This window comes from Amphiura filiformis, chromosome 20, assembly GCF_039555335.1.
Source record: "Amphiura filiformis chromosome 20, Afil_fr2py, whole genome shotgun sequence".
Classification (NCBI taxonomy): domain Eukaryota; kingdom Metazoa; phylum Echinodermata; class Ophiuroidea; order Amphilepidida; family Amphiuridae; genus Amphiura; species Amphiura filiformis.
In genome coordinates this window covers 52,993,876-53,020,187 of record NC_092647.1, presented here as the reverse complement: position 1 = coordinate 53,020,187, position 26,312 = coordinate 52,993,876, and the positions used below count along the sequence as shown (strand labels likewise).

Below are 26,312 nucleotides of genomic sequence, written 5' to 3'. Positions count from 1 at the left end.
TGAATGAATGAATGTTTTAAAACCACATTCTATAATTAAATTGTGCATTTAGTATATCACTACAGGGGAAACTCTTTATATGAAATTTGTGGGGCCACAAAATTTAGTTTGTCTTATCAGGATTTTGTCTTATCCATCACATATTACATAGGGATTCAGTGCCAGGGACCTGAAAATCAAGCTTGTCTTAGATGAATTGTAGAAGCTTCTAGAGGTGCTAAGAAAATTAAAACCGCTCACATTGAATTAGACTACAGAAATGTTGGTCAAATGTTTGTTGAGCAAAAAAAAGATTTTTAATTTTGTTTAACAGATATCAAGACGGCAGGTTGCGGTTTGGATTCCAGAAGAAAGGTGTCTATAAGAGACACAGCTATAAACCAGAAAAAGACAAACTCAAATCACTAGCAGTTATTGTAGTATTTTTCCCTCTTGAAAAAACTTAGGCACACAGTGACACCTGAGAATCTAACCCAGTTCACATAATGCACTTCTAGGGTTGAGATTCGGGAAGCCTGCATGAACTCACAAAACTTAAATAATTAGTGGTTCTCTTACCAACAAATGGTTCAATTACAGATTGTGGCATGCCTCACCTCCTTCAGCAGCATGTCCAAGGACTCAGTTGTGGAAAAAATTTGGGGAAGAATCACTGAAAATCACTATAAATGCAAGAGCTTGCAAGGGGAGGGACAAGGACTTAAACAAGGACAATCACCTTTTTCCTTTCAATGATAATCTTTGTTATCCCCGGAAGCTGAATAATATGTGATGAGGTCCTCTATATTTTATGGACATGTGATAGAAATGTGAAATAAAAGCAGTCTCTATGGTGATAATCCACATGTTTAAACATCAGTTCAATTAAACAGTTAAGCAGTTATTTTTCTGCAAGAATTTAAATCTATATTCATACAGCTTTTTGTTAATATATCAATTATTCTATTCATAATTGTTGTTAACCAAACATCAAGTTCCTGAAAGGGAGTTTTAAGTCCCTACTTATACTTGAACAAACATGTATCAATAATCAATTGCTTTTCACTTTTGAGTTGATCTATTCATATTTTGCAATTCATTGTATATACTTATATAATATTATGTAATTCATCTCATGTTACTATATCAATTATTCTTTTAATAATCAGGTTTTACTTAAATCAAAACCAAAATTGTCATTGGAGTAATAAGCCCCAAGGAAGCTGGGAAATAAGAAAACAAAAACCAGGGGCCACATAATCTTAAAAGTGGCTACTGGTCTACCAACTATTAGCCTAAACAATGTGCCATTTTGCAAGTTAACATGTAATTTGTTTAATAACTGCAATTTATCGCCAATGACAAGCTAAAATAAATGCCTTCTGTTAGGATTTGGGGCCACTTTGAACTGACAAAATAGGTGGTAATAGGTATTTAAATGAAAACCAGGGGCCATCTGGGGCTTTACAGGAGCCAAACAGCCCATAGCCCCCTTTATTTCCACCCCTGTGTGTGGATGTGGACTGTGTATGCATATGGGGGTGTGTGCTGCTGGTATTAGCATGCATGTATGTATCTCTTATGACAAATTCCCATTACTTCACTTCAGTTACATGCTAACACTTGTTACAAGATATTTTTACCACAAATTGAAAACTTTTAGCAATTGACTACAAATGCATGTATCTTTCTACATAATACTCTAGGCCTACACAGAATCTCAAGTAGAGGTAACACCCTCACTAACAATCCAAGAACAACAATAACATGTTTATGGTGAACCAAAATTATAATTAATGAGCTCAAGTACAAGATATTTTACCACAAAATGGAAACTTTAAACAATGGACTACAAATGCATGTATTTTTCTATAGAAACTCAAGTAGAAGCAAATACCCTATCTAACAATCTCAGAATTACAAAACATGTTGATTTACAACAATCCATAGATTCAAGTAGAACTTCCTCTCTAACTTATAACTTGAATCAGAAGACTTTATAGTAAATTATCAATTCACATCGAGGCAGGAATATACACTCTCATGACAAATTATCAACTAATACATATTTTAGTATAATACACAATAAAGCAAAGTTTTGCTCTCAAAAGCAATAAGATATTAATTTCTACAAATGATGTGTGGTTGTGAATTTCTCAAGTATCTAAAAGGTAAATTAATCAAATGAGTAAAATCAGGTAAATACAGAACAAATACAATCAAAGATTTAAATAAATGGGTGGGTGGTGGCTAGCTACTACAGTGTAGACTTCCTCTTAAAAACAATGGAAATTAATGACATATCAGTTACTTGATCTTGTTTACTCTCACTTTCCCTTTCAAATGACTACTATGCACTTGAATAAAATTTATTACTTAAACTTTTTTAAAGCGTACTCTGCGATTCAGCAAGATCCTCTTTTTTATATCTACCAAAAAAAAATGACAAAATTTCAGTTGATTTCGGACATTAAATTTGTGAGTTATGCATAATTACATGTATTATATACAGTGGCCAATAGCTTACTGTGTTGAAATTGCTGTCTGTCGATAATAGTCTATATATCTACCTCCAGTCAACTGCACTAGCATTAAAGTTCAGCATATTCTATGTTAGCTTAGCGTTACTTAGTGCGTATAAATACCTTTACGCACGCAAGTAAAGTGTTGCATACATTACATTTTGTTACCTGGAGAGATTTGATCATGTCTCACCTCCTTTTTCAACCAAATCGATGGTAATAACTCTTGTACTGAGGGATCAACTTCTAACCACAAATTGCCTCTGGCAAAATTCACTTCCTGGGAACTGAATACCACACAAGGTCATTTTTATGTAACTCATTGACCCATTTGTGTTATCTGCCTTTAGTTATAATGACATCCTTGTGATCTGGTCAACTCATTGACAGATAATACCAACCTCAGGAGGGACTTAAATTTTTGATCAATTCTCTCCAGGTAGTGAAACGCAATGTATTGTATGTACACGCAAGAAACAACACTAATCCAACACAGCACACGATGAACATATACCGCTGACTGGAAGTAGATATAGACTATAGACAGAAAATTCAAATTGGATGATGTCTTTGTCAATTTGTTTTGGAGTAAGCTGAGACCATGATCTCAGGGAGTAAGTGGCTGTGGATGAGGATGTGGATCGCAAAGTGCCGCTTTAAATTTGTTCATTTGCATATTTATTCATTCATATTTATTTTATTTATTCAGTCATTCTTCATTTATTTGTTTTGTATATTCATTATCAGTCAGAACTCTTGCCCCCCCCTGTTGGCCCCAGTAAAAACCCAAATTTACTAAAATTTCACCTTTTTTGTGGTAATTCACCTTGCCCCTCAATACCCCCTGGAAAAAAAATTTGTGGCACCGCCACTGTTCATTATTAATGTTCACCTTTTATAGTTTTACAATATTTAAATAACCGCATCAACACACTGCAGTTGTAATATTTTTGTAATCTTCATAATAATCTTTTTTTTGTTTGTTATTAAATCCTTCCAAATAATATGTCTCTCTACAGTATGTTTCACTATACTAATAATTTCTTGGACAAAGCTGCTATTTTCCTTTGGTCTATACATTGACTTATACTACCACATTCCTTTAAAGCCTTTTACCATTTTATTTGGCCATCTAAGGTTCTTCTTACCCATCACAAGTACAAGTTTTTTTAGTATTCTCAAAGCAGTGTTATACACTCCTATGACACAAGGGCCAATAATGTTACACCCCTTTGAACAGATGTCTAGGGAGGTAGGGACTCATTTCATAGAATAGTTTGCTTGGCGAATATACAAATCAAGAACTTGAAAGAAAAAAATAATTCCCACATTTTGCAATCACTGAATTTCATCCAGTAAAACAAACCATGAAAAAGTACTGTTGCATTGCCCAAAAACTCTCAAAAAGAAATACTACTGCATATCTACTATATTTATATGTAAGGTTTTTATATTATTATCATCGGACAAGTGGTACTATTATATACGTGGACATACCGGAGGGCAAGTGGCCATTTTAAGCAAGGCATGTCATAGAGACATAATGTATAATCATTCATAACCTCATGATTATACACTGATTCAAAATCAAATTAAATCAAATTAATTGCATAAACTTGATCCTATATTAATGTAACACAAGTTAACAAGAAGTACACCTGTTCACTGAATATTGCATACAAGATACATACCTGACACAAGGCCTAGTGTTAATGGGACATCTGTGGGCATTTCTGTATCATTCAGTGCTGCTTCCTTGGCTGTCCAGAATTCTTGCCATTCAACAGGATCATTTTGTAAGATTTTGTAGAAACCAGTGGCTTGTCCTGAAGCAGCTTCCAACAGACTAAATGCACCTACATGGGAGGATAACATTGATATTTGAAGAACGATAGTTACTTCTTTAATAAATCCATACTAGGACTAAGAAAATGACAGATTTGCTGATGGACTGTGGCATATTCAGCCTGTTAGAAGTTGATAAAATGGCTTCAAAAGGAAGAAAATGATCACATATATTGAAGATTGAATAGATGAGACTTTTTTTCAGCAGTTTCACACATGTAATGGCCCACATGCCGCATCTCTAGTACCATAGAGCAGACAGGAGACAGCAGGGGGCAGAGTGCACACCAGAGGGGTCTTGTTCCAGGCAAACTAACTCTATTATATCCGGGGGGCACTTCAATTTAAAATGGATATAGGTGTAGGGCTGGCACTTTCCCAACTAAGGGGCGTTCGGTAAGAGCAAAATGTAAAAAATATGGGGTCATTGGTTGAGAGCATGATTTTTGGCATTCGGTGAGAGCAAAATGAAAAAAATATGAGGTCATTGGGTTAGAACATGACCTTTTTTTTTAAATGGAATCTTTGGGTGAGAGCTGAAACAGCGCAACAGAAACATCGAAAATCGAATTTCTAGTTCTAAATGGCTTCAAATTTCTTTGTTTTTTCAAAATAAGTGACAAAATCAGTGATAAATGAAAGTTGCTGTTAAATTTGAACAAGTAAGGGTCTTTGGGTGACAGATCAAATGAAAAAATAGGGGGTCTTCGGGTGACAGAACATGTGTTCGTAAAAAAATATGGGGTCTTTGGGTGACAGCGACTCTGAAAAAGGGGGTCTTAACAGCCCTACATACGCGTCACCTCCAAAGTTGGAGTGTCCCCCCCCCCGGTATTATATATAAATTGTGGTTAATTTCACCTTCATATAACGGTACAGTACCAAAATAATGTAAAGTAGTATACAAGTTGTATGCATTTGTGAGCAGGTGGATCAGCATAGCTGCTTTACATCTGTCAGGGCATCTGTCCCTCAACAAATCTTTGTATCATTTGGCCTCCACTAAATAGTTAATTTTTATTATTTCCGTGGTATCTGCTGTGCGCCAAGCGTACACGGGCGCAAACACAGAACTGATAAACAATCATGCTGATTGGCTGATCAACGGTCTTGACAACAAGACGGTTGACCTATTGGTCATCGACGCATAGAAGGGGAGGAGACCTTGCTATTTTTACGCGATCGTCGATCACCAGCGCATACCTGGTTCACGGAAGTAATAAGAATTTAACTTTATAACTTTTAAACACATACTAAACAAAACAGAAAAGCCAGGAGGTAAACTGGCAAGAATTAAATAACACAAATTGTTGACACCTGAAAAGAAGTACTTGGATGCATCCTCAATAATGTCCAGACTTGTTCCCTCCTTGGATTCTTCATCCAATATCCCTAGCATACTTAGGTAAGCATCAGCCGCTGTTTGCTGTCAAAAAAAAAATTAAAAAAAAAAAACACAATAAAACATGGCAACTGTCATCATGCAATTTTATATTTTAGAAGCAAAATTTATCCTGTACCTGTTCTTTTAAGAAAATGTATTATTAATATCATTGGTTATTTAAAAAAATAACAATCAATGATATTACTAATTGATTAATTTGCAGACGTGAGACTATATTAAAGTGAGTAGCTATCCTAGCCATGTGACCTTATAGAGTAGGAAAGTGTAAAATATTGCGTGGGGAATATTAGAAAGTTTTAATTCATCAGTTCCAAGTGAGAGAATACATTCTAGTGTCTGAATAAGTATCAAAAAATCTCAAATTTGGGCTTGGATGAAAGTGGCTGTCTTTCTCCCATCTTACACTTCTTTCTCATAAACAGTGGGTACAGGGAGCAGCAATACAAGCTGCAACTCATGGCTACAAGGTTATAGGTTTAGACCCCAGTGGTACCATAGTGTTGTGCAATTACACAAGGAGCTTAACCTCAATAGTCTCTCACCACCCAAGCAAATTTACTAAAAGAAATTTAAGTATGAAAATTGCATTTTTTCCTCATGAATATAATAATATGTATACTTATTTGCCAAAATGTGAATGCGATGCACAGTTACTTTTAATTCGTCGGTCGCAACACATAGTGGCGTATGTGAAGGACAAAATACGTTTCTGATCAAAACGATTTTGAAGGATATGCTACTAGTAACGGAGTCGACACTCCTCCACTGCTCTCAGTGACTCGATTACATTTGTAATAAAAGTTTAAGGTTCAAACTATTAAACTATACAGGGTGTCTCAATAAAAATAGGCCCTATGGAAAGTGGTGCATAACTTAAAACATCGACAGTAAAATAAAAATTTTCTTAAAGATTCAAAAACCATGAAGTGTCTGCTCAACAGTGGTGCAAAAATGATCCAAATTCCATTCCAATGGGGTAATACACGTTAACAATAATTGTAGTTTATTATAAAAGAAATAAAAGAAAACGCCAAGTGTTGCTGATGAGTAGGTGTTTAAAATCAATCAATCGATCTCCCAAAGAATGTTTTTCACATGTTTCTCTTTGGGTTAAGGGCTCGGATAGCAACGTTTGCACAGTATTTTTTGGGACCTGAGAGCACACCAGACATATCTAATACGAGAAATGTCCTTCTGATGTCAAATATTTTTTTACTTTTTTGAAATTCGCGATACAACACACATTTTATGGCAAATTATTAAAATTTGATATTTTTGGTATTTTTGATGTTTAACCATCCTCGAAGTAAACTTCATCAATCTAATAATATGTACTTAGGGTATGTAGCTGGGATGAAAAACCGACCATCAATTGAACATTTTAACCTTTTTTTCCCCAAAAGACCCATTTTTTTTGTGTTTTTTGTGTTTTGGAGAAAAAATCTTAATCTTCAATATGAAAGGTCAACATTTTTGATTTTATGATAGACAGTTTTTCGTCCCAGTTACACTTTAAGTACGTACATATCAATAAGTTTATACAATTTACTTAGAGGACCGTTAAATTTCAAAAATATAAATTTTTAATCATTTGCCATAAAACGGCATCGTGTTGCGTATTAAAAAATGTTTGATATCAGAAGGACATTCCTCATTTTCGAAATGCAATTCAATATTTCTGATGTACTCGCAGGTCCCACAAAAAATATGTTAAAATGTCGATGTTCATATATACATTTGTCAAGCAACAGTAGGGCTGAACTTTATATTGAAGTGGCTGAAATATTTGATTCAAAAGAAATTGATTCCCTCAAAATGAAATGTCCAGGTGATAATATTGATGGTGAAATAAACAAAAATTGATAAACAACATCAATAAGAGAAAAGAGGCATCATTGCGATTTGGTAGTTCACATCATATTGCGAATGGTAGTGAGCTTTGGCAAATATTGCATTGATATTACAGATATACTTCTGTAGGTCATGTGGTTCTCGAGTTATGTAGTAAATACTGTGCAAACATTGCTATCCGAGCCCTTAACCCAAAGCGAAACATGTGAAAAACATTCTTTGGGAGATTGATTTATTGATTTTAAACTCCTACTCAGCAACACTTGGCGTTTTCTTTTATTTCTTTTATTATAAACTACAATTATTGTTAACGTGTATTACCCCCATTGGAATGGTCAAAAAATGTGTCTATTTGTACAAACTGAATTATCTCAGTGACGCATGAACGGATTTGGATCATTTTTGCACCACTGTTAAGCAGACACTTCATGGTTTTTTAATCTTTAAGAATTTTTTTATTTTACTGTCGATATTTTAAGCTATGCACCACTTTTCATAGGGCCTATTTTTATAGAGACACCCTGTATATTTAATAGTTAACAAGGAATAACTATTATAGGATAATAGCTAGCTCTAAATCTATACGCCACTATGTGAAACGGAAAACTTTGAAAATCACTGTACGCCACTATGTGTTGCGACCGACGAATTAATAAAGGACTTCCACATAACATTAATGACCTCCGTGTGCCTATCCTATGCGAAAGAACAATTTACATGCAGTGCACACAACTGCCGTATTTGTACATCACATCATTAAGTACTTTGTATTTGATTGCTAGCAGGTCAGCTATTTAAGGGAAAATGAAAGGTAAAGTTTAAATTGTATTTTGTTTTATAAATAATATGATATTATACAGATGGAATCAAATAAATTGAAAAGTGAAAGTTATGAATGAGGTTAATGACTTTACATCAGGTATTTTTCAGGTATTGTGAACAATCGAAAGATCGAAAGATACATGTTATCGCAAATAACAATTAGTCAATTAATTGATTTCATACATAATAAGGATAAATATTTTCGGGGTTTCTCGATAGAAGGATAAGAAAGCACTACATCTCACATGCTAGAATATTTTTAATAGTCTAATCTTCCCTTGTTTTTTGCTTCATATGTGCCTTTTTTGATCCTTTTTTTTTTTTTTTTATGTGGATAACCCGTTAGCATGGCAGCAGCAAAACTCATATAATAGAGGAAAACAAATGACCAAAAGATGCAAGCCTGATTTATTTACAGATCTATAAATACAAAATCAGAATTGGTTTTATGTAAGACAAGTTAAAGTCATTTGAAATCAAAGGTATATCTCTAAAGCTGGCAGTGGTGTTCCAGTCATGTATATATTTAATACAAAATATTCCCCTTGTCATTCAACAATGACCTTGACATTAAATAAATACATTTGAATATAACTGTTCCATCCAAACTATAGATGAGTTGACTTCTGACGTCAATCCCTGGTAGTAAGCGCACGCATCATCACAATTTCCATTGTTTTTTGCCTGGCAGTATGCGCGCGCATCATATTTTGTTCAGGGCTCGTGTTTTTAAAACTCCCGCCACATCACAATAACGCTATTGAACAGTGCAGTGGTTACATGGGGTTCACTCAAGCATATCGATATACCAGTCCCTTGCCTTTGTTGATAAACATTGTGGTCAACTCATCTATACATACCTGTGTTTCTGGGGTCAGTTCATTTGGGTGTAGTACAGCTTGGGTTATGGCTGCTGATTTCTGTTTAGCTGAGTCCAGATTATGAACAGGAATGTCACTCAATTTTTCCACCAGCAGTGCTCTGACCTGAATTCGCAAAAAGAGAAAATGAAAGTCTCCCTTTATACTACCAGTACCGCTTTTTAATTATCTTCCTCTAATATAAATATTTGCTGATATCATTGCTGATGAAGTAGTTTCCTGTTGCTGCATCTAATATCAGTATTGAAGAAGTAGTTATCAGTATTGATAGAGTATGTATCTACTGCTGATATTGGTATTGATGAAGCATTATCCACATGCTGATATTGCTAGTGATATGTAGCTATACTATGATTAGCTCGTAATAGGTGAGAATTATTCGGTTTTTGTTACTGTGCGAGTCAATAAAGTCCTAACTTACGCCCACATAAATTCACAAAAGCGTGCGTCAATTATGCCATACGAAACGGGCAGTTCGAGTAGGTGCTGCGCCCAGCTAAGGTGTACGCCATTCTATATCAAACCCCGATGTTGTGAGTCCTGCCTATTACGAGCTGATCAGAGTATATATGTATTTACCATTGATATTGTTGAAGTAGTTATTTACTGCTGATATTTGTATTGATGAAATATCTATCCACACCTGATATTGGTATTGATAAAGTAGATATCTACTGCCGATATTGGTATTGATGAAGAAGCCATCTACTGCTGATATTGATAAAGTAGCTGTATGTCGCTGACATTGGTGTTGATAAAGTAGCTTTCTGCTACTGATATATGTATTGACACAAATATCTAATATTTGTATCGGTGCAGATGTTGATAATAAGTACTAATCTACTCCTGACATATTGATTAAGTAGCTATCAACTGATAATATTGCCATTGATGAAGTATCTATCTGCTGCAAATACTGCTATTGATGAAGTAGCTCTCTACTGCTGATATTGGTATTGATGATGTAGCTATCTACTGCTGATATTGGTGTTGATGAAGTAGCTATCTACTGCTGATATTGGTATTGATGAAGTAGCTATCTATCTACTGCTGATATTGGAATTGATGAAGTAGCTATCTACTGCTGATCTTGGAATTGATGAAGTAGCTATCTACTGCTGATATTGGTATTAATGAAGTATCTATCTACTGCTGAAATTGGTATTGATGAAGTAACTATCTACTGCTGATATTGGTATTGATGAAGTATCTATCTACTGCTGATATTGGTATTGATGAAGTATATCTACTGCTGATATTGGTATTGATGAAGTATCTATCTACTGCTGAAATTGGAATTGATGAAATAGCTATCTACTGCTGATATTGATAAAGTACCTACATATCACAGATATAAGTATTCATAAAGTAGCTATCTACCGCTGATACTGCTATTGATGAACACATAAATTCACAAAATCGTGCGTCAGTTATGTCATACGAAAAGGGCAGTTCAAGTTGGTGCTGCACGCCGCTAGGTGTACGCCATTCTATATCAATCCACAATGTTGTGAGTCCTGCCTATTACGAGCTGATCAGGGTATATATACTATTGATATTGTTGAAGCAGATATTTACTGCTGATATTGGTATTGGTGAAAAATCTATCCACAGCTGATATTGGTATTGATAAAAGTAGCTACCAACTGCTGATATTGGTATTGATGAAGTAGCTATCTACTGCTGATATTGTTATTGATGAAGTATCTATCTACTGCTGATATTGGAATTGATGAAGTAGCTATCCACTGCTGATCTTGGTATTGATATTGATATTGATAAATCTATCACTGATATTAGTACTGATAGTAATCTATTGCTGATACTGCTATTGATGAAGTAGCTATCAATTGATAATATTGCTATTGATGAAGTATCTATCTACTGCTGATACTGCTATTGATGATGAAGCTCTCTACTGCTGATATTGGTATAGATGAAGTAGCTATCTATTGTTGATATTGGTATTAATGAAGTAGCTATCTACTGCTGATATTGATAAAGTAGCTATCTATCACTGATATTAGTATTAAATAAAGAAGCTATCTATTGCTGATTCTGCTATTGACAAAAAAGCTATCAACTGCTGATATTGCTATTGACGAAGTAGCTATCTACTGCTGATATTGATGTTGATGAAGTAGCTATCTACTACTGATATTGATGTTGATGAAGTAGCTATCTACTGCTGATATTAATGTTGATGAAGTAGCTACCTACTGCTGATATTGATGTTGATGAAGTAGCTATCTACTACTGATATTGATGTTGATGAAGTAGCTATCTACTGCTGATATTGATGTTGATGAAGTAGCTACCTACTGCTGATATTGATGTTGATGAAGTAGCTATCTACTACTGATATTGATGTTGATGAAGTAGCTATCTACTGCTGATATTGATGTTGATGAAGTAGCTACCTACTGCTGATATTGATGTTGATGAAGTAGCTATCTACTGCTGATATTGATGTTGATGAAGTAGCTATCTATTGCTGATATTGATGTTGATGAAGTAGCTACCTACTGCTGATATTGATGTTGATGAAGTAGCTATCTACTGCTGATGTTGATGAAGTAGCTATCTACTGCTGATATTGATGTTGATGAAGTAGCTATCTACTGCTGATATTGATGAGTAGCTATCTATTGCTGATATTGATTTTGATGAAGTAGGTATCTACTGCTGATATTGATCTACCTAAGTAGATAGTTACAGTAGCTATCAACTGCTTTTAGTATTGATATAAGTATCGCTTGCATAATTATCTGCTGCAGATTTTGGTATTATGAAGTAGCTACCTACTGCTGATATATTAGTATTGATGAAATAGCTATCTACTGCTGATATTTGCATTAATGAAATAGATATCTACCAAAAAAACGTTGACAACGTAAACAAATCAGCAAGTTTAAAAAACCCACCTCGGCTCACTTTTTGAAACTTGGTCCCATTTGTAAAAGGTACTGATTTAAACTTTATCATATTTACATCAATTTAAAACATTTCCAGAAGTGTTATGTATCTTTAATGTGCAGATGCGATATTAATTTGTAAGCTTTCTGGAACGACCTGAACGGTTATTATCTTGTTCTTGCATGATAAGCCAATATCTTTTTGTGTTTTGTTTTATAATATCATGATAAATGATTGAATTAAACGAATAACAAGTAGGCTTGTTTGTAATCTTGTTGGAAACGCTGTATTCTGTTGAAATAAAATAAAAACACTGATTTGCTGTTGGTGTTCAAATGGGACCAAGTTTCAAAAAGTGAGCCGAGGTGGGTTTTTTAAACTTGCTGATTTGTTTACGTTGTCAACGTTTTTTTGGTAGATTTCTTTTCTTTTTTATGAATGTAGCCAAGCAGCTCCAAGCTTGGAAAGTCAGGTTATGAAGTGCACCACAAAACTAATAAAACGAAAAATGGATGTTTGAAGTTGCCATTCTTGATTCATGACAATAAATAATTAAACAAAACTTTATCAGTCGCTTATTTTTAAACTTGCTCGTCACGCTGCGTGACTGTAATGTTCAGAGGCGTACACAATGATCAATAAACATTTTAATATACTTTAATTATTCAAGGCTAAGTAAATATGTAAATAAAATGTAAATATGAACAACACACACCCAATGTTGACAATGCCAGAGAGACACACATAGAGTAAATCCGATTTTGGCCTACTTCATGTCGGAACTGGTAAATGCGCATATATTTAAGCCTATACTACGGAAGCGTCTAAATGCCCCAGATAATCGTGTTTTAATGTTGGTGGTTCTTTGTAGCCCTCAAAGGGGCAATCTACTTGGCTATCCGAATTTCGCGGTTTGTGGTTCTTTGTAGCCCTTCGGGCAACCTAGTTGAATATTCCTATTAAGCGGCGGTTGTCGGCGATCTTTAAATGGTTTGTGGTTTTCATCAAGCCCTGCACTCTATCGGGAGCTAATTTATAGTTTAAGCTTGTTGAATATCCATATTTCGTGGTTTGTGGATCTTTGTAGCCCTGTGGGGCAATCTAGTTGTATATCCAAATTTCGCGGTTTGTGGTTCTTTATAGCCCTGGGCAATCTAGTTGGTATCAATATTAAGCGGCAGTTGTTGTTGATCTTTCGCGGTTTGTGGTTCTTTATAATCGAATAATCGATAGGCCTGCGGGCAATCTAATTGGATATCCCAATTTCGGGGTTTGTGGGTCTTTGTAGCCCAGCGGGGCAATATAGTTGAATATCGTGGTTTGTGGTTTTAATTTGTGGTTTTAATTTCCCTCATCAAGCCCTGCCCTCTATCGGGAGCTAGTTTATAGTCTAAGCTTGTTGGATATCCGTATTTCGTGGTTTGTGATTCTTTATAATCGATAGGCCTGCGGGCAATCTAGTCTTTCGCGTTTGTGGTTCTTTGTAATCTTTCGTGTTTTGTGGTTTTAATTTCCCTCATCAAGTCCTGCTCTCTATCGGGAGCTAATTTGTAGTTTAAGCTTGTTGGATATCCATATTTCGTGGTTTGTGGTTCTTTGAAGCCCTGTGGGGCAATAGTTCCATATCCAAATTTCGCGGTTTGTGGTTCTTTATAGCCCTGCGGGGCAATCTACTTGGATATCAATATTGAGCGGCAGTTGTTGGCGATATTTCGCGGTTTGTGGTCTTAATTTGTTGGATATCCATATAATCGATATGCCTGCGGGCAATCTGGTTGGATATCCAAATTTCGCGGTTTGTAGTTCTTTGTAGCCCTCAAGGGGCAATCTAGTTGGATGCCCCTATTAAGCGGCGGTTGTCGGCGATCTTTCGCGGTTTGTGATTTTAATTCCACTAATTAAGTCCTGCCCTTTAGCCCTGTGGGGAAATCTAGTTGGATATCAATATTCAGCGGCAGTTGTTGGCGATCTTTCGCGGTTTGTGATTTTCATTTATAATATTTATATCAAATATAATTTCAGTCTGAGCTGTGAACAGAGCCACTGAGAAATAAATAATAAATAATAAATAAATTTCGGTGTTTTAAATGACGAAGATGCCATGATAGTCAGGCATGGTGATAGCATCTGGATGGTGAAAGTAGGCCCAAGGCCTAGGCCTAAATGTGAATAAAAAATCAAACATGTTTGTTTGATGAAAAAAATAATAATATCACAATAGCAATGGATGTTCGAAATGGTGTTATTCTTGATTTACGACAATAAATTGATTAATAAAACATTTAAAAAAAGTGGTGGGAAGTTTCAACTTGAGCAAAATTCATAAATGGATTAGAAATCCATGGCCTTAACCACTTCGCCATGCGGGACGTCCCGTTATTACGATGTGTGAAAGTGGAGTATTTATTAATATGAATATATGCTGTGGTCCGGAAAGAATAAAAGAATTGTGAAAACTTGATTTTTTGGCGAATGGGGTCCAGAATTTGTATGTAGGGTATCCAGGAAAATGCCTGGGTATATTTGAAAAAAAAAAAAAAAAATTAGTGCGACAGTGACAGCCATGTATGGCTGTAGCAGTGTCGAAAGATTGTGGATATCAGTATGATTAGCTTTGATTTGCCACTAATTTTGGCTATGAAATACCGCGTGAAATAAAGCAAGAATGTTTGTTTATTATCAAACAATCGGATTGACTGTAAGATTCGTGTAACTTTTTGAAATAAAGAGTTATTAAAATATGACACTTTGGACAGTAAATACGATTTAGCATGGTTTTAGATATATTTTGTACCCAGCTTAAAAATATCATAGAACAATAGCGTTTTGTTCCGTGTAAATATAGTCTCGCCGGTGCATCTGTTTATTCTTCTTTATCAGTCGTTTTTTTTAAAACTTGCTGGTCAAGCTACCGCGTGACTCTAATACTACTGATGATATTTGTATTGAAAAAGAAACCGATCTACCGTTTACATTTGGATATAGCTATGTAATACTAATATCTGTGTCAAGGAACTTAGCAGCTGCCTATTTCTGATATCAGGATTGAGGAAATAGCTAGTTGTCTACCGATGATATTAGTTTTGAGGAAACTAGCTACCACTGATATTAGCACTGGTGAATCTGCATCCAGCTCTTTCTAAATATCTAACTAATATTAGTGCTGATAGAGCAGCTGTCTACTGCTGATATCAATGTTGATAAAGTAGCCATCTACGCTGATATCAGAAGTAGCAGCTATGCAATACTGGGAGGGGGGGCAAATTTTTCACACGCTTCGCATGCATTTTAGCACAAAATCAATTGAAAGAACATTTTAAGACCGATATTGAACTTCTAGTAACCAAAATTAATAAATGGTAGGCCTTATTTGTCCAAAATTGTGTGCACGGACAAAAATTGCCCGTCTAAGATATAATCGGGGGGGGGTTAGAGGCGCCAATTTTGTTTCTTGCCCCAGGTGCTACCAACTCTAGTTACGCCACTGCATGTCTTCCACAGGGGAGTATGGATTTTAACAGGAATAGCCCAATTGTTGGCCCACTTTTCTTATGACAATGGGCACGTACCTCAGTCTTGTAAGCATGAACTACATCACTGCTATTGCTATTCTCACTGCTATCAATGTTGTCACTTCTGTCAGTAGTATCCTCTTCATTTCCCCCTTCTTCTTCATTCAATATTGTTGCTATGGTGGTTAACAGCTTTGTGGCTCCCTGTGTATCTCCTTTACCCAGGAATAACTCCAATGAGCTGACTGTGTCACTGTCATTGACGGCCTTCAAGAAGGCTATCTCTACGGCAATGGTGCTACTATCTGGTGGAAAAACCTGCAGAGGAAAAATTAAACAAATAAAGATAATAATAAAGGTAATGATAGTGAAATAAAGACAGAATAAAACCTAAAAAGCTTTATTAATTTCATCTTGTTAGTGGTAAGCAAGATGAGATGGGTAGGCTGCCTCTTGAATAAAGAGCAAAGGTATCTGGGTTAATGGATATAAATATATGACATCATCATCAGGGTTGTAGCTAGCGCAGGGCGCTGTCGGGCGGGCCGCCTGGCACCCGCCCCCCAAAAAAAATTTTTTTTTTTTTTTTTAATAAATGATTTTTCATCATAAGAGGAGCAAAAAAATTTTTTTAGGGGTGATACCCCTTAAGCGGGCCCCTGGACCCCCGGCCGTAAGTGCGAGAGCTCCACGCGCTACGCGCGCTCGGTTTTGCAATAATTTGCCACCTGGCATAGAAATTGGCCTAGCTACAACCCTGATCATCATGTGCTGCAGGCCGTGAGGTGGGATGAAAGGCAAATGGGGCCATATGGTCCAAAATGGGCTAAAGAGTACAAAAAAGACCTAAAATCTTACATATCAGGGTGGCAAGCATGCGGATGGGATAAAGAGACTTCTGAAATGGAGACAGCTGCCCCTCCTGCAAGAAGTCTTGCCCTTCCCCTGTGGGATACTGGGCACTCTGATATTTAATTAAGATTATTTTTAAGCCTTTTTTTTGCACTTTTTCAGCTACACTTGTTTATGTTTAATCTTTTTAATGTGCAACTTTCAAAACTACATCATTTTTCATAAAACATTTTGGTTCTTTGACAATTTACAGTCTTTTGTGGCAAACGGGGTAAAAAAAATGAAGCTAAGAAAATTAATCAAAGGTGTATATAAATTACATCATCATGATTGGATTCCTATTCAATGAGTGTGCACTTTTTTTTTTTTGCAGTCTTTAGTTGGAAAGTAAAAATATGTTGAGCGTGAATTGAAACAGATTTAGACTTAAGAATGTAAATACCCTGTTACATATCTTTTGCACTTCAGCAAAGTAATTTGACAGGATTGTGTCACCAACAGTTGGGAGGTAGCATTGAAATTATTTCTTCCAAAGAATGATACAGAAGTGCAATTCATGACCTGAACAACTAACCTACTAAACCAGACTCAAAAGCCTTTCAGGCATACAAGCCTTCTTATCAACTAAAGCATTCTATCAGGTGTAAACTGGGCTTATGCCCTCAATACATGTTGGGATAGCATGAATTTTTTTTTCAACTTTTGAATACAAAACTTTGGGTGTAGTTCATTTAGTATCAAAATGTTTGATTCATATTGACTGTTGCGATACTAATATTTTTGTTCACTTCCAAAAAAAGCCTCATTTACATAAACGCAAATTCAAATAACCGCTACTAACCTGTACATGTGTATTAAACTGCACTGTAGCTCCAATGCCATCTTTGACATTAATTCTGACATCCAACATATAGTTCCTGTCCTTGAGTCCCATTGGGAGTGTAATTGGTGGACTTGAACCTTCTGGTGAATGAAACAGGAGGGTGTAGGCACCTGTGTCTTGCTGGAAACTTGCCTGGGATGAAACACTGGCAACAGATAGCTGCCCGGTGCTGTACATGTATTCATAGTGCAATGGTTTTTCTTCTGAGTAGAAATCTGCAAATTGTGGTAAAAATGGCGTTTGAATTGTGTGACCAGCTTTAATTTCATAAAGGGTTGCAATGCATCCATGCATTGGGGAAGCAAAATTCTACACAAATACCCCATTCTATTTCCTAAAATCCTGCAGAAAAGTAATCGCAGGCCTAGAGGACATAATACTTTTGATGTCAGTCAACATTAATAGGTAAATTTTCACAGGAAAATTTTCTGGACACGTTACCAATGGGTATCAATGTGAGGGTAACCTCGAGCCTGATCCCTGACCCCCGGTGGTGACCTTGCTATTCAAGTCTTAGTAATTTTGAATTGGAATAGTATTCTTGGTCGCAATTTTGATCGAAATTTGTACATTGCAAATTTATTGAATATTATGTAATCTTAATTTCTTCACAATATCATCAAAACGTAATTTCAAAAATATCTATCTACGGAAAAAAATATTTATCTACGGAAACTCTTACCAAAATATTATTAACTTGCGACAAGTAACTTATTTTGCATCAAAGGAGGAATTCTTCCTATTAAAATACATTGGAAGACCACCACAAAGCTCGGGGTCACATTCCATAATGCTAATATGTCTCATGCCCATGGTGTCACATGTCCAGAAAATTTTCCCTGAAAATTTTCCTATTAATTTTGACTGGATGTGTTGCATACCTTTTATGAAAAACACAAAATCAAAGAAAAAGATGATAGCAGAGCATTTACTTTACTTAATATTTTATTTGTTAATTAATTTTTCTACCAAAATGAAATATACTGTACACTGTCTGCAACGTGCAATTTCAAGGCATGATAAACTGTACTGAATTTTCTACAAAGAAATAGACTTAGTCTCCATCTACATACCAAATTTCCTGAGAAGGCCCATTTTGTTTATTTATTTCCAGTAAATATTAATTTTCATTTTAAGTCTGTTACTTGAAACAAGCCAATCTCATGTCTTGCATATAGATTGACATAAATGGTGCAAACTTCCTGTCGGGTACACATGAGGAAAGACCCATTCTCTTACCCTGACATTGTATTACAAACTGCGTCTGCAAGGCAACACCATCCATTGGCTCTACAGTGCAATTCCCCATTGTTGGTATATCGCCAATGACGTACTCTTCTTGAGACAAGCCGTATGATCGTGAGTTAGACCAGTATCCTTTCACCGATATGGATAACACCTCTCCAGATTTGTTGGTGAACAGAGGTGACTGTACTACCATGTATCTGATCCGGTGACCTTGATAAAGGGTTGTAAGAAAATATTGCTAAAAATCAGTATTACACAAAAATACTTCAAACAATAATTGACGATAGCTTTAGTATAACTTGTAGAGTTTCATTGCAACAATATTAGACATGAAAAAACAGACATTAATTATTAGACAGCTAATATTTTTCAAAGATGAGATGCAGCTGTTCTGTTGTTTTATGGTAAATATCAATGTGATTGCACATAAAATTTAATGTAAAACATTAATTTAATAACATATCGGTTACATAGATAAGTAGCATTGGGTATAATGGTGGCAGAGAGAAAGAAACATCCTCCTCAACTGCAAAAAAATCTTCTATGTCCATGTGGGGGAGGAGGGCAAGATTGTCTAAAGTTTGGCACATTTTAAATTGTAAGCATGGTAAGAATTATACAGTGCAAGGTTCTTACTTGGCACGTGAAAGGTCCTAGGAAAAAATTCTGGCAGCAGCCAGTTTTTCCTTCTATCCAATCAACCCAATCTGTTTTTTATTTTAATGTGAAAGTGTACACAATAGACTCACAATGTTCTGGGAAATATATTTTGTGCCTTTTTTTCCTGTAGGGGTGTGAATAAGAGCCATAAATGCACCTCAGCAAACAATTATTGCATTCAACTTACTTGCAGGCACTGCAGGTGGCAATAAATTTCCACCAGACAGTGCTGTTGGCGTGCTTTCAGTTTCGCTTACAATATTTGCTGTTGCTGCATTGAATAAGGCATGGTCACCATCATCTGTGTCTCTGCACAACCCAGTCAGAGCGCCATCTACATATAATTTATATTATAGCTTTACCATGTTTGCTGAATTTGATGAGGGCTGTATACACAGTTTACTATTACCCCGGGGACTATTACCTATGATATAGTCTTGATATCCAGGTGTCTTTTGTAGCTCCATACCATTGCTATATCTTACGGTCCATTCATATTCAATAGTAGTTTCATTGATACAGTTCATACAGTCTACAGCAAGAGCTAGATGTTTCTGGGGATTAATCTTCTCTTGACAATTCCTTACACATCTAATGAGAAAAATTTATATTTATTATTTTTTTAAAGAACAAATTTCGAGGTATTAATGTGTAGCGAGTCAAAAGTGTCATTGCGAAGCACACAAGTTTTGTAGAACTACAGCGAAAATACATCGGTTTCATGTCATTAGCTAAAAGTTTTATCAGTATCGTATACTGACTGTGATATAACAAAGAACAGGCTACTTTTCTCACAGCAGTATTGCAGAGAAACCTTTTCATTGCAAGCTTTGGCCACTCACCCTTTTGTGCTGTGTGAATGTGTATTCAATCAAAACAAAGCAAGAACGGCTGGCCTAGCCTCGACTAGGCCTATCCTACGTGCATGCCTAGGCCTATGATAAAGGCCTGATGGTTTTAATATTTTAACCAATTTATGAACAAAGAATATATTAATGAAGGATATAAAACAAATATTTACTGCTCTATACTTGTGATCTGGTGGAATCTATTGCTCCCCTTGGTGAACTGGAGACAGTGGGCCTACTATTTTTCCTCGACCTACAGTCTCAGGAAAATAGTAGGCTCACAGTCTCCAGTTCACCTCTGGGACCAATAGATTCCATCAGATCACTCATCATGAGCTGTTGTGTGTCACTGTACGTGGCATTATCAGAGCAACAGTATTGCTGAAACTCTTTATTCTGTTTCCAAATGAGCAGATGAACATGAAGTGAACATATCATTATTTTTATACACTGAGGTGCATATCTTATATACTCAAGCTACACAGGTCACACGCCAGGGTCTCAATTGCTTCATATCCATCCAATTTTTGTAATAAAAATTCCTTTAAAAGGGAAAGCCAGCCTCAATGTAGAAGAGGTCTTGTAATTAGTTTTGGTCAATGTGAAAGGCATTTTTAGGATCACGCTTACATCTACATGACAGTCCACCAAACCATCAACGATGAGAACATGCACACTGAAACAGCAGAAAACATTAATTCCTAATCTCATGTCAACTCTTTTAATTCATTACATGTACTCCAAATTGTTCTGGTCTGTTTGTTTTGTTGTTGTTGTTGTTGTTGTCGTTGGTTTTTTTGTCTTTTCAGCTTTTTACCCACGATATCTCAATTTCCAATTTTGTAATACCAGAACTTACGAACTCAATATCTTCGCTTAGGAATGTCCGATTTCACTGCTTTCGATATATACACTGCCGGTTTGAGTTAACTTACATGTACATTTTATTTTAAAATAACTTAATTAATTCGAAATGTATAGTTTAAGCCTACTATATTATAATAGATAGTGGCCAGCACATTTATAAAGGACTGGTTACTCACTACAATCTTCACTCTTAAACTGTGTTTTTCTGAATGTGCTGATCATGTTGATTGCTAGTCGGAAACTCCTCATGCGAAGCTATGGACATGGCATCTTACATACTCCATTCTATAACAGTCTGCCTAGTGCCTTGTGTGTTTTCTCTTCAATCATTTTGTTGAATGTAATTTTATGAATCAAATAGTTATGTGTCATTTTATTTATAATAAAGAAGTTATTAAATTAATAAAGTAAGACAATTTATTTATCTATAAGTGCATGTCAAATGGGGTACATTGTTCAATACTATATGCATAAATTATGCCCATATTATAGCTAGGCCCTAAAAACTTTATTTTGCATCGGATTTTTCCCGTTGAAAAGACAAAACTGATGTTTATGATAGCAACCATTTCATCAATAACATTTTGAGTCATTTTTATCCATAAAACGACACAGGATATGATAGATAACTACTTTCACATCAATATGGTCCATATGATCACAGATTGTTGAGAATCTGTGATATGATCCGGGATATGATGAAGATTTTGATTCTATAGATCTGTTATCAACATGATATCACGCTGTTCAGTGGTCAAGAAGTAAGGACCCCCGGACAAGGACACTGATATGACATCATAGGTCATGCCAGATTTTCTTCTGCTGACCATATGATGCTATATATATTAATTATTATTGTTACATTTAGGCCTTTAAACTTTTAAAGTCATAATTAATTAGTTCAAACATAACTTTGGTAATACTCACTGTTTTACGTTCGTTGAAACGGCAAAACATACTTACTTTTCCTAACAAATCAATTAAAATATTTAAAAAAAAATTTAACCACAAAAAGTAAAAAAAAAAATCATTCCAATACCACTAAAATATAATCTCTTGAGTAAACTGACCCCAAACCTGAAACAGGTACCAGCCCCGAATGGGCTGGCGAAAAGAGTTGGCCTACATAATAGCCCCCAATGCAATACCTGATATCCAGTTGTGGTGGTTCCCCTGAGAGTACATAGACAACCTGCTCTACCATGACATCTTGTCTGCCTTCCTTGCTGACCACAGCTGCAAAGACGTACTGTTACTGCAAGTGAGGTTTGTGAGAGGCATAATAAAGATGGCAGTATCACGAGCTAGCACTGAAGGTGCATCTTTCATACAACTATCATCTGCAAGGTAAAGTAATGACTTTTATTCAATTAATCTCATTCAAGATCTGTAAATATTGGCTTTGAATGATATCATAATTGCAATAATCCTCACACTACTTTAATCAAATAACAATTTATGCCTGACAAAAACCAGTACGTTTTCAAATGTGCTTTAAATTAGATCATGGAATGTATAAAACAAAAATTATATTATATTTTTAAATGGAATGATCATCTATTTACTTATGCTATCAATATTATTAATTTTTACATAGATTCAACTTTTCAATAAGTCCTAGTTCATCAACATGCATTGTGCTGTTCACTTCCAAGATGCTTGCCATTTTTCAAAGCGAATTGCGAAATAATTAAACATTTTCAAGACAACTTTTTGTCCACTTCAATGTGAGAAAACAGGATATTAAGAATCATGTGACATGCAGTTTAATATTGCTTCAGAAATGTTTTAAATGGAACTATTTGATATTAATGAGACCTGATATTTCAAAATGTTTATTCCTTTCATAAAACATAGAATTAATAAAAAAAAAAGAAACATTCTAAGTTGAATTAGTGACAACTTTTAACACATACCTATTTGTTCATATCCGTGCTCAAATGGGAAGGACCCATTTTGATGACGCTTGCAGAACCATTCAAACTTCAGCCCATGAAGCTTATACAGCTCTGTAGCAGATTGGTTCAAATGATGATGAAACTCCTCTGTCACCTGTTCATCTGGATCATATGACATGGAAGCATTCAAAACAAGGGTAGCATTCTCTTGGACTGTAACTGAAAGACCACCAGCAATCCTAACATGTATTGGAGAAGGTACAACTTCAACATAAGTTTGGTTTTTATTTGAAACTTTGCCATAATTGTCCATGGTGACTGTCAACTGGAAGAGATAGGTGCCGTAATTTACACTTCTTCTTGGAATTACAAGGTCTGACTCCTCCAAATCAACTTCTATGGGTAACTTGTAGCGATACAAGTCATTTGAAGGCAAAGGTTTACCATTGAAAAATTCAACGTGGTACACGTCCCAGTGAAATGAGGCAGTGTATGTACTGGAACAGTTCAGAATAACCTCCGATATCAGCATTATTTCATGGTTCTTTTTAACTTGCCATGGGTTTGACACTTCCTTACTACCACCATAAATGAATATATATGGCAGCTGACAGGGCTCCTCAATTATAGGAACCACTGTGATAGTACTCAAATAAGATGCGTAATTGTAACCTTCAAGTTCTATCACATACTCTCCAGGTTTTTCAAAGGTCAAAGTATGAAGTGTAACTGCATGTGTAGTGGGATCAAAAGGCAGATATATGTTTGGATCCATAATATGCAGAGCTTCATCCACTAAAGCTTTACTGAAAACAGGTTTCACAATGGAATGGGTATCTTCTGGAGGATGGAATTCCTCTGATGTATGATTAGATGATGTGTGATCACTAGTGTGGTTACTACTTTCCCTATCTAAATCAAACTTGTCTATTATAGTCAAAATATAAGTAGGTGAAGTCCCAACTTGTGCTGCAAATAGAATGATAGTAACCGGTTTGTTCATTGGTGTTGATCCACTGTGAGCAGCAAATAGACCCAAGACGCTTTCTTCCAGGTTTACTGTAGTAAAAGCATCTGCCAAACTAAACACATTGGATGCTATCAACCTGACTTCAAAACTCTTTGCACGATAATACTGATACTCAATGTGAGTTTCTTTTGTGGACACTGAACTTCCATCTCCAGGTTTCCATAAGAAGAGACTGCCGGTACCAAGATCAAGATGAACTTCAAAATGTACTGCGTACTCAATGGGGAAATAGTTACGTAAAGGGCCACCTCCTGCTTGTCCATGCACTATGCCTGGTCTTTGAGAGTTGTGAGTGGCAATGGACATATTCACCAATGGTACCTGAGTCTCAACTGTTTCTGTAAAAACTTTCTCACTTGCTAAATTTAATACTTTTAATACAAATCCATACACACCAGGTGTATATTCGTGATCAACAGAAAGAATGTCTAGTTTTGTTCCACTCATACGCGACTCCACAAAACTGCTGTTGCAGAAAGGATTATAGTCTGTGCTACCGCCACAGCCATCTGTAGTATATTGATCATAGTAAACTCGGAAGAAGGTGATTCTTTCCAGACTATCCAAGCAGACAGTTAGTGGTTCCTCATAATCTTTATCACCAAAATAAACTTCTATTGATGCATTTGTGGGAAGAGTTTGGTAAGACATGTCCCAATAACATGTAAAACTGATAACCCCATCCGGGTATACAACTGGACTATTTGTCACCAAACTGAAACCTTTCACAGAGTCCTCAACAGCTACGAGAACAGGTGTATGTGATAGGATGCCAATTTCATTAAAAGCTCTTACATTTACAGCATATAAACCCAATTCTGTATACAAATGCTGTTTTGTATCATAGACACCATTGCCAGTGCTGTTAACTGTACTTTCTATCACCTCATTTGTTCCAAAGCTCCATTCAAATGTTACATTAGTGCCAGTGTTCAATTCCGCATAAAATGTCACTATGGTACCGATGGATACATAAGGTTGATCTGCCCAAACTCGTAACCCTGTAATTTCAGCTTCTATATAGATCATCTTAGTCAGAACTAAAACAGGTGGAACCATATTCCATGCTGTAATGACTACTTCTCTCCATCCAGATTCATTTACATAATATGCTGGTACCACAACAAAACCTTGCAATTCATTGACAACCATAGTGAAACCATAACCAGTGTAGTTCAGTGCTGCTTCCATATCGGTACCTGCTCCTATTGATATATTGAACATTAGATCTGTGTTATACTGGCCAACTAATGCACTTGTTAAGTTCAATCCATCTGGATGGACTTGTACAGTAAGCTGTGTTGAAGTAGTAACAGGTGGGTGGTAGAAGTTGTCACAGGTTACCCAGATTGTGTAAAAACCTATTTCTTCATATGTGTGGATAATTGGGCTATATATCAGGGTAATATCCGTCAGAAGTGTGGTGTTATCACCAAACTGCCATGTACAATTAAAACGGTTCCCTCGATAACGATACAACATGAACACTGCTGGTACACCAAGAGTATTAGCTTCTTCAACATCAATATAAAGTCCTTGGATGACATGAGGTACTGGTGGTAAATGTACATTATAGGTTGCATTAGACCATGTAATTGCATAACTTAGATGATTCTCTGCTTCCACTGTCACATCAAAAGGACCTAATGCAATGAACATGTGCTTGCAGAACTGCTTTTTAGTAACTATTGGCAGAGATCCGTCATTATAGTTACAGGTATACTCCACATTGGTTCCTTGTGTAATTTTAATGACGATGAAGGATGATCTATCTGTGTGTGTAGTACTATTGCCTACTATATAGGCCATCAACCCCTGGATGGGATACTCTACGTAAACAGTGCCTGATACTTTCTGTAAGTTGAGCTTATTCTCTGCTGTTATAGTGATGATGTATGACCCAGCTGCACCGTATGTGTAATAGAGGGAGTACATGTTGCCTACTGCTGATTGCTCAAAAACTAGAGGACTGGAATCGTCACCTACATAAATGAAATGGAAAACAATAGTATGAGTCCTCTAAATACAATTATAGTAAACTTGTAATGCTTAAGAGAATATTGGTAACAGGTGGGGCATGCAAATATTGCAAAGATCTTTAAAATTCATGACACTTTTAATTATTTACATTGGTAGCAATTAAAAACATTGCATTATACCATAGGTACATCCCAACAGTCAATTATGTACAGCCAATGAAATCAATGCACATTCATTTATTCCTTTCCATACATAATGCTATGGTAAATTCAGCATATTGAATTGTCATGTGTGAGGACCAAACTCCTGCATT

The 26,312-nt window shown here is 35.8% G+C and overlaps 1 protein-coding gene across 1 annotated transcript; it reads right to left on the bottom strand.

Moving 5' to 3' along the window:
• Nucleotides 1-296: 296 nt before the first annotated feature.
• On the bottom strand, nucleotides 297-25,954 carry LOC140142378 (polycystin-1-like). The gene is made up of 11 exons (XM_072164347.1): nucleotides 23,008-25,954; nucleotides 22,240-22,327; nucleotides 19,801-19,967; nucleotides 19,564-19,710; nucleotides 18,708-18,926; nucleotides 17,427-17,683; nucleotides 15,791-16,051; nucleotides 9,285-9,410; nucleotides 5,601-5,772; nucleotides 4,193-4,357; nucleotides 297-373 (listed from the first exon to the last, which is right to left on the bottom strand). Exons 1-11 carry the CDS (start codon nucleotides 25,952-25,954, stop codon nucleotides 297-299), a joined length of 4,626 nt encoding a protein of 1,541 aa, XP_072020448.1.
• Between the last annotated feature and the right edge of the window lie 358 nt (nucleotides 25,955-26,312).

Excerpts from the sequence above, each read along its gene's own strand:
- LOC140142378 (XM_072164347.1), bottom strand. The coding sequence starts at position 25,954 with ATGTACTCCCTCTATTACACATACGGTGCAGCTGGGTCATACATCATC. Across the intron at positions 22,328-23,007 it reads GCACGGATATGAACAAATAG|CTGTGGTCAGCAAGGAAGGC; the intron begins GTATGTGTTAAA and ends ACGTCTTTGCAG. Across the intron at positions 16,052-17,426 it reads AGTTTAATACACATGTACAG|GTTTTTCCACCAGATAGTAG; the intron begins GTTAGTAGCGGT and ends TTTCCTCTGCAG.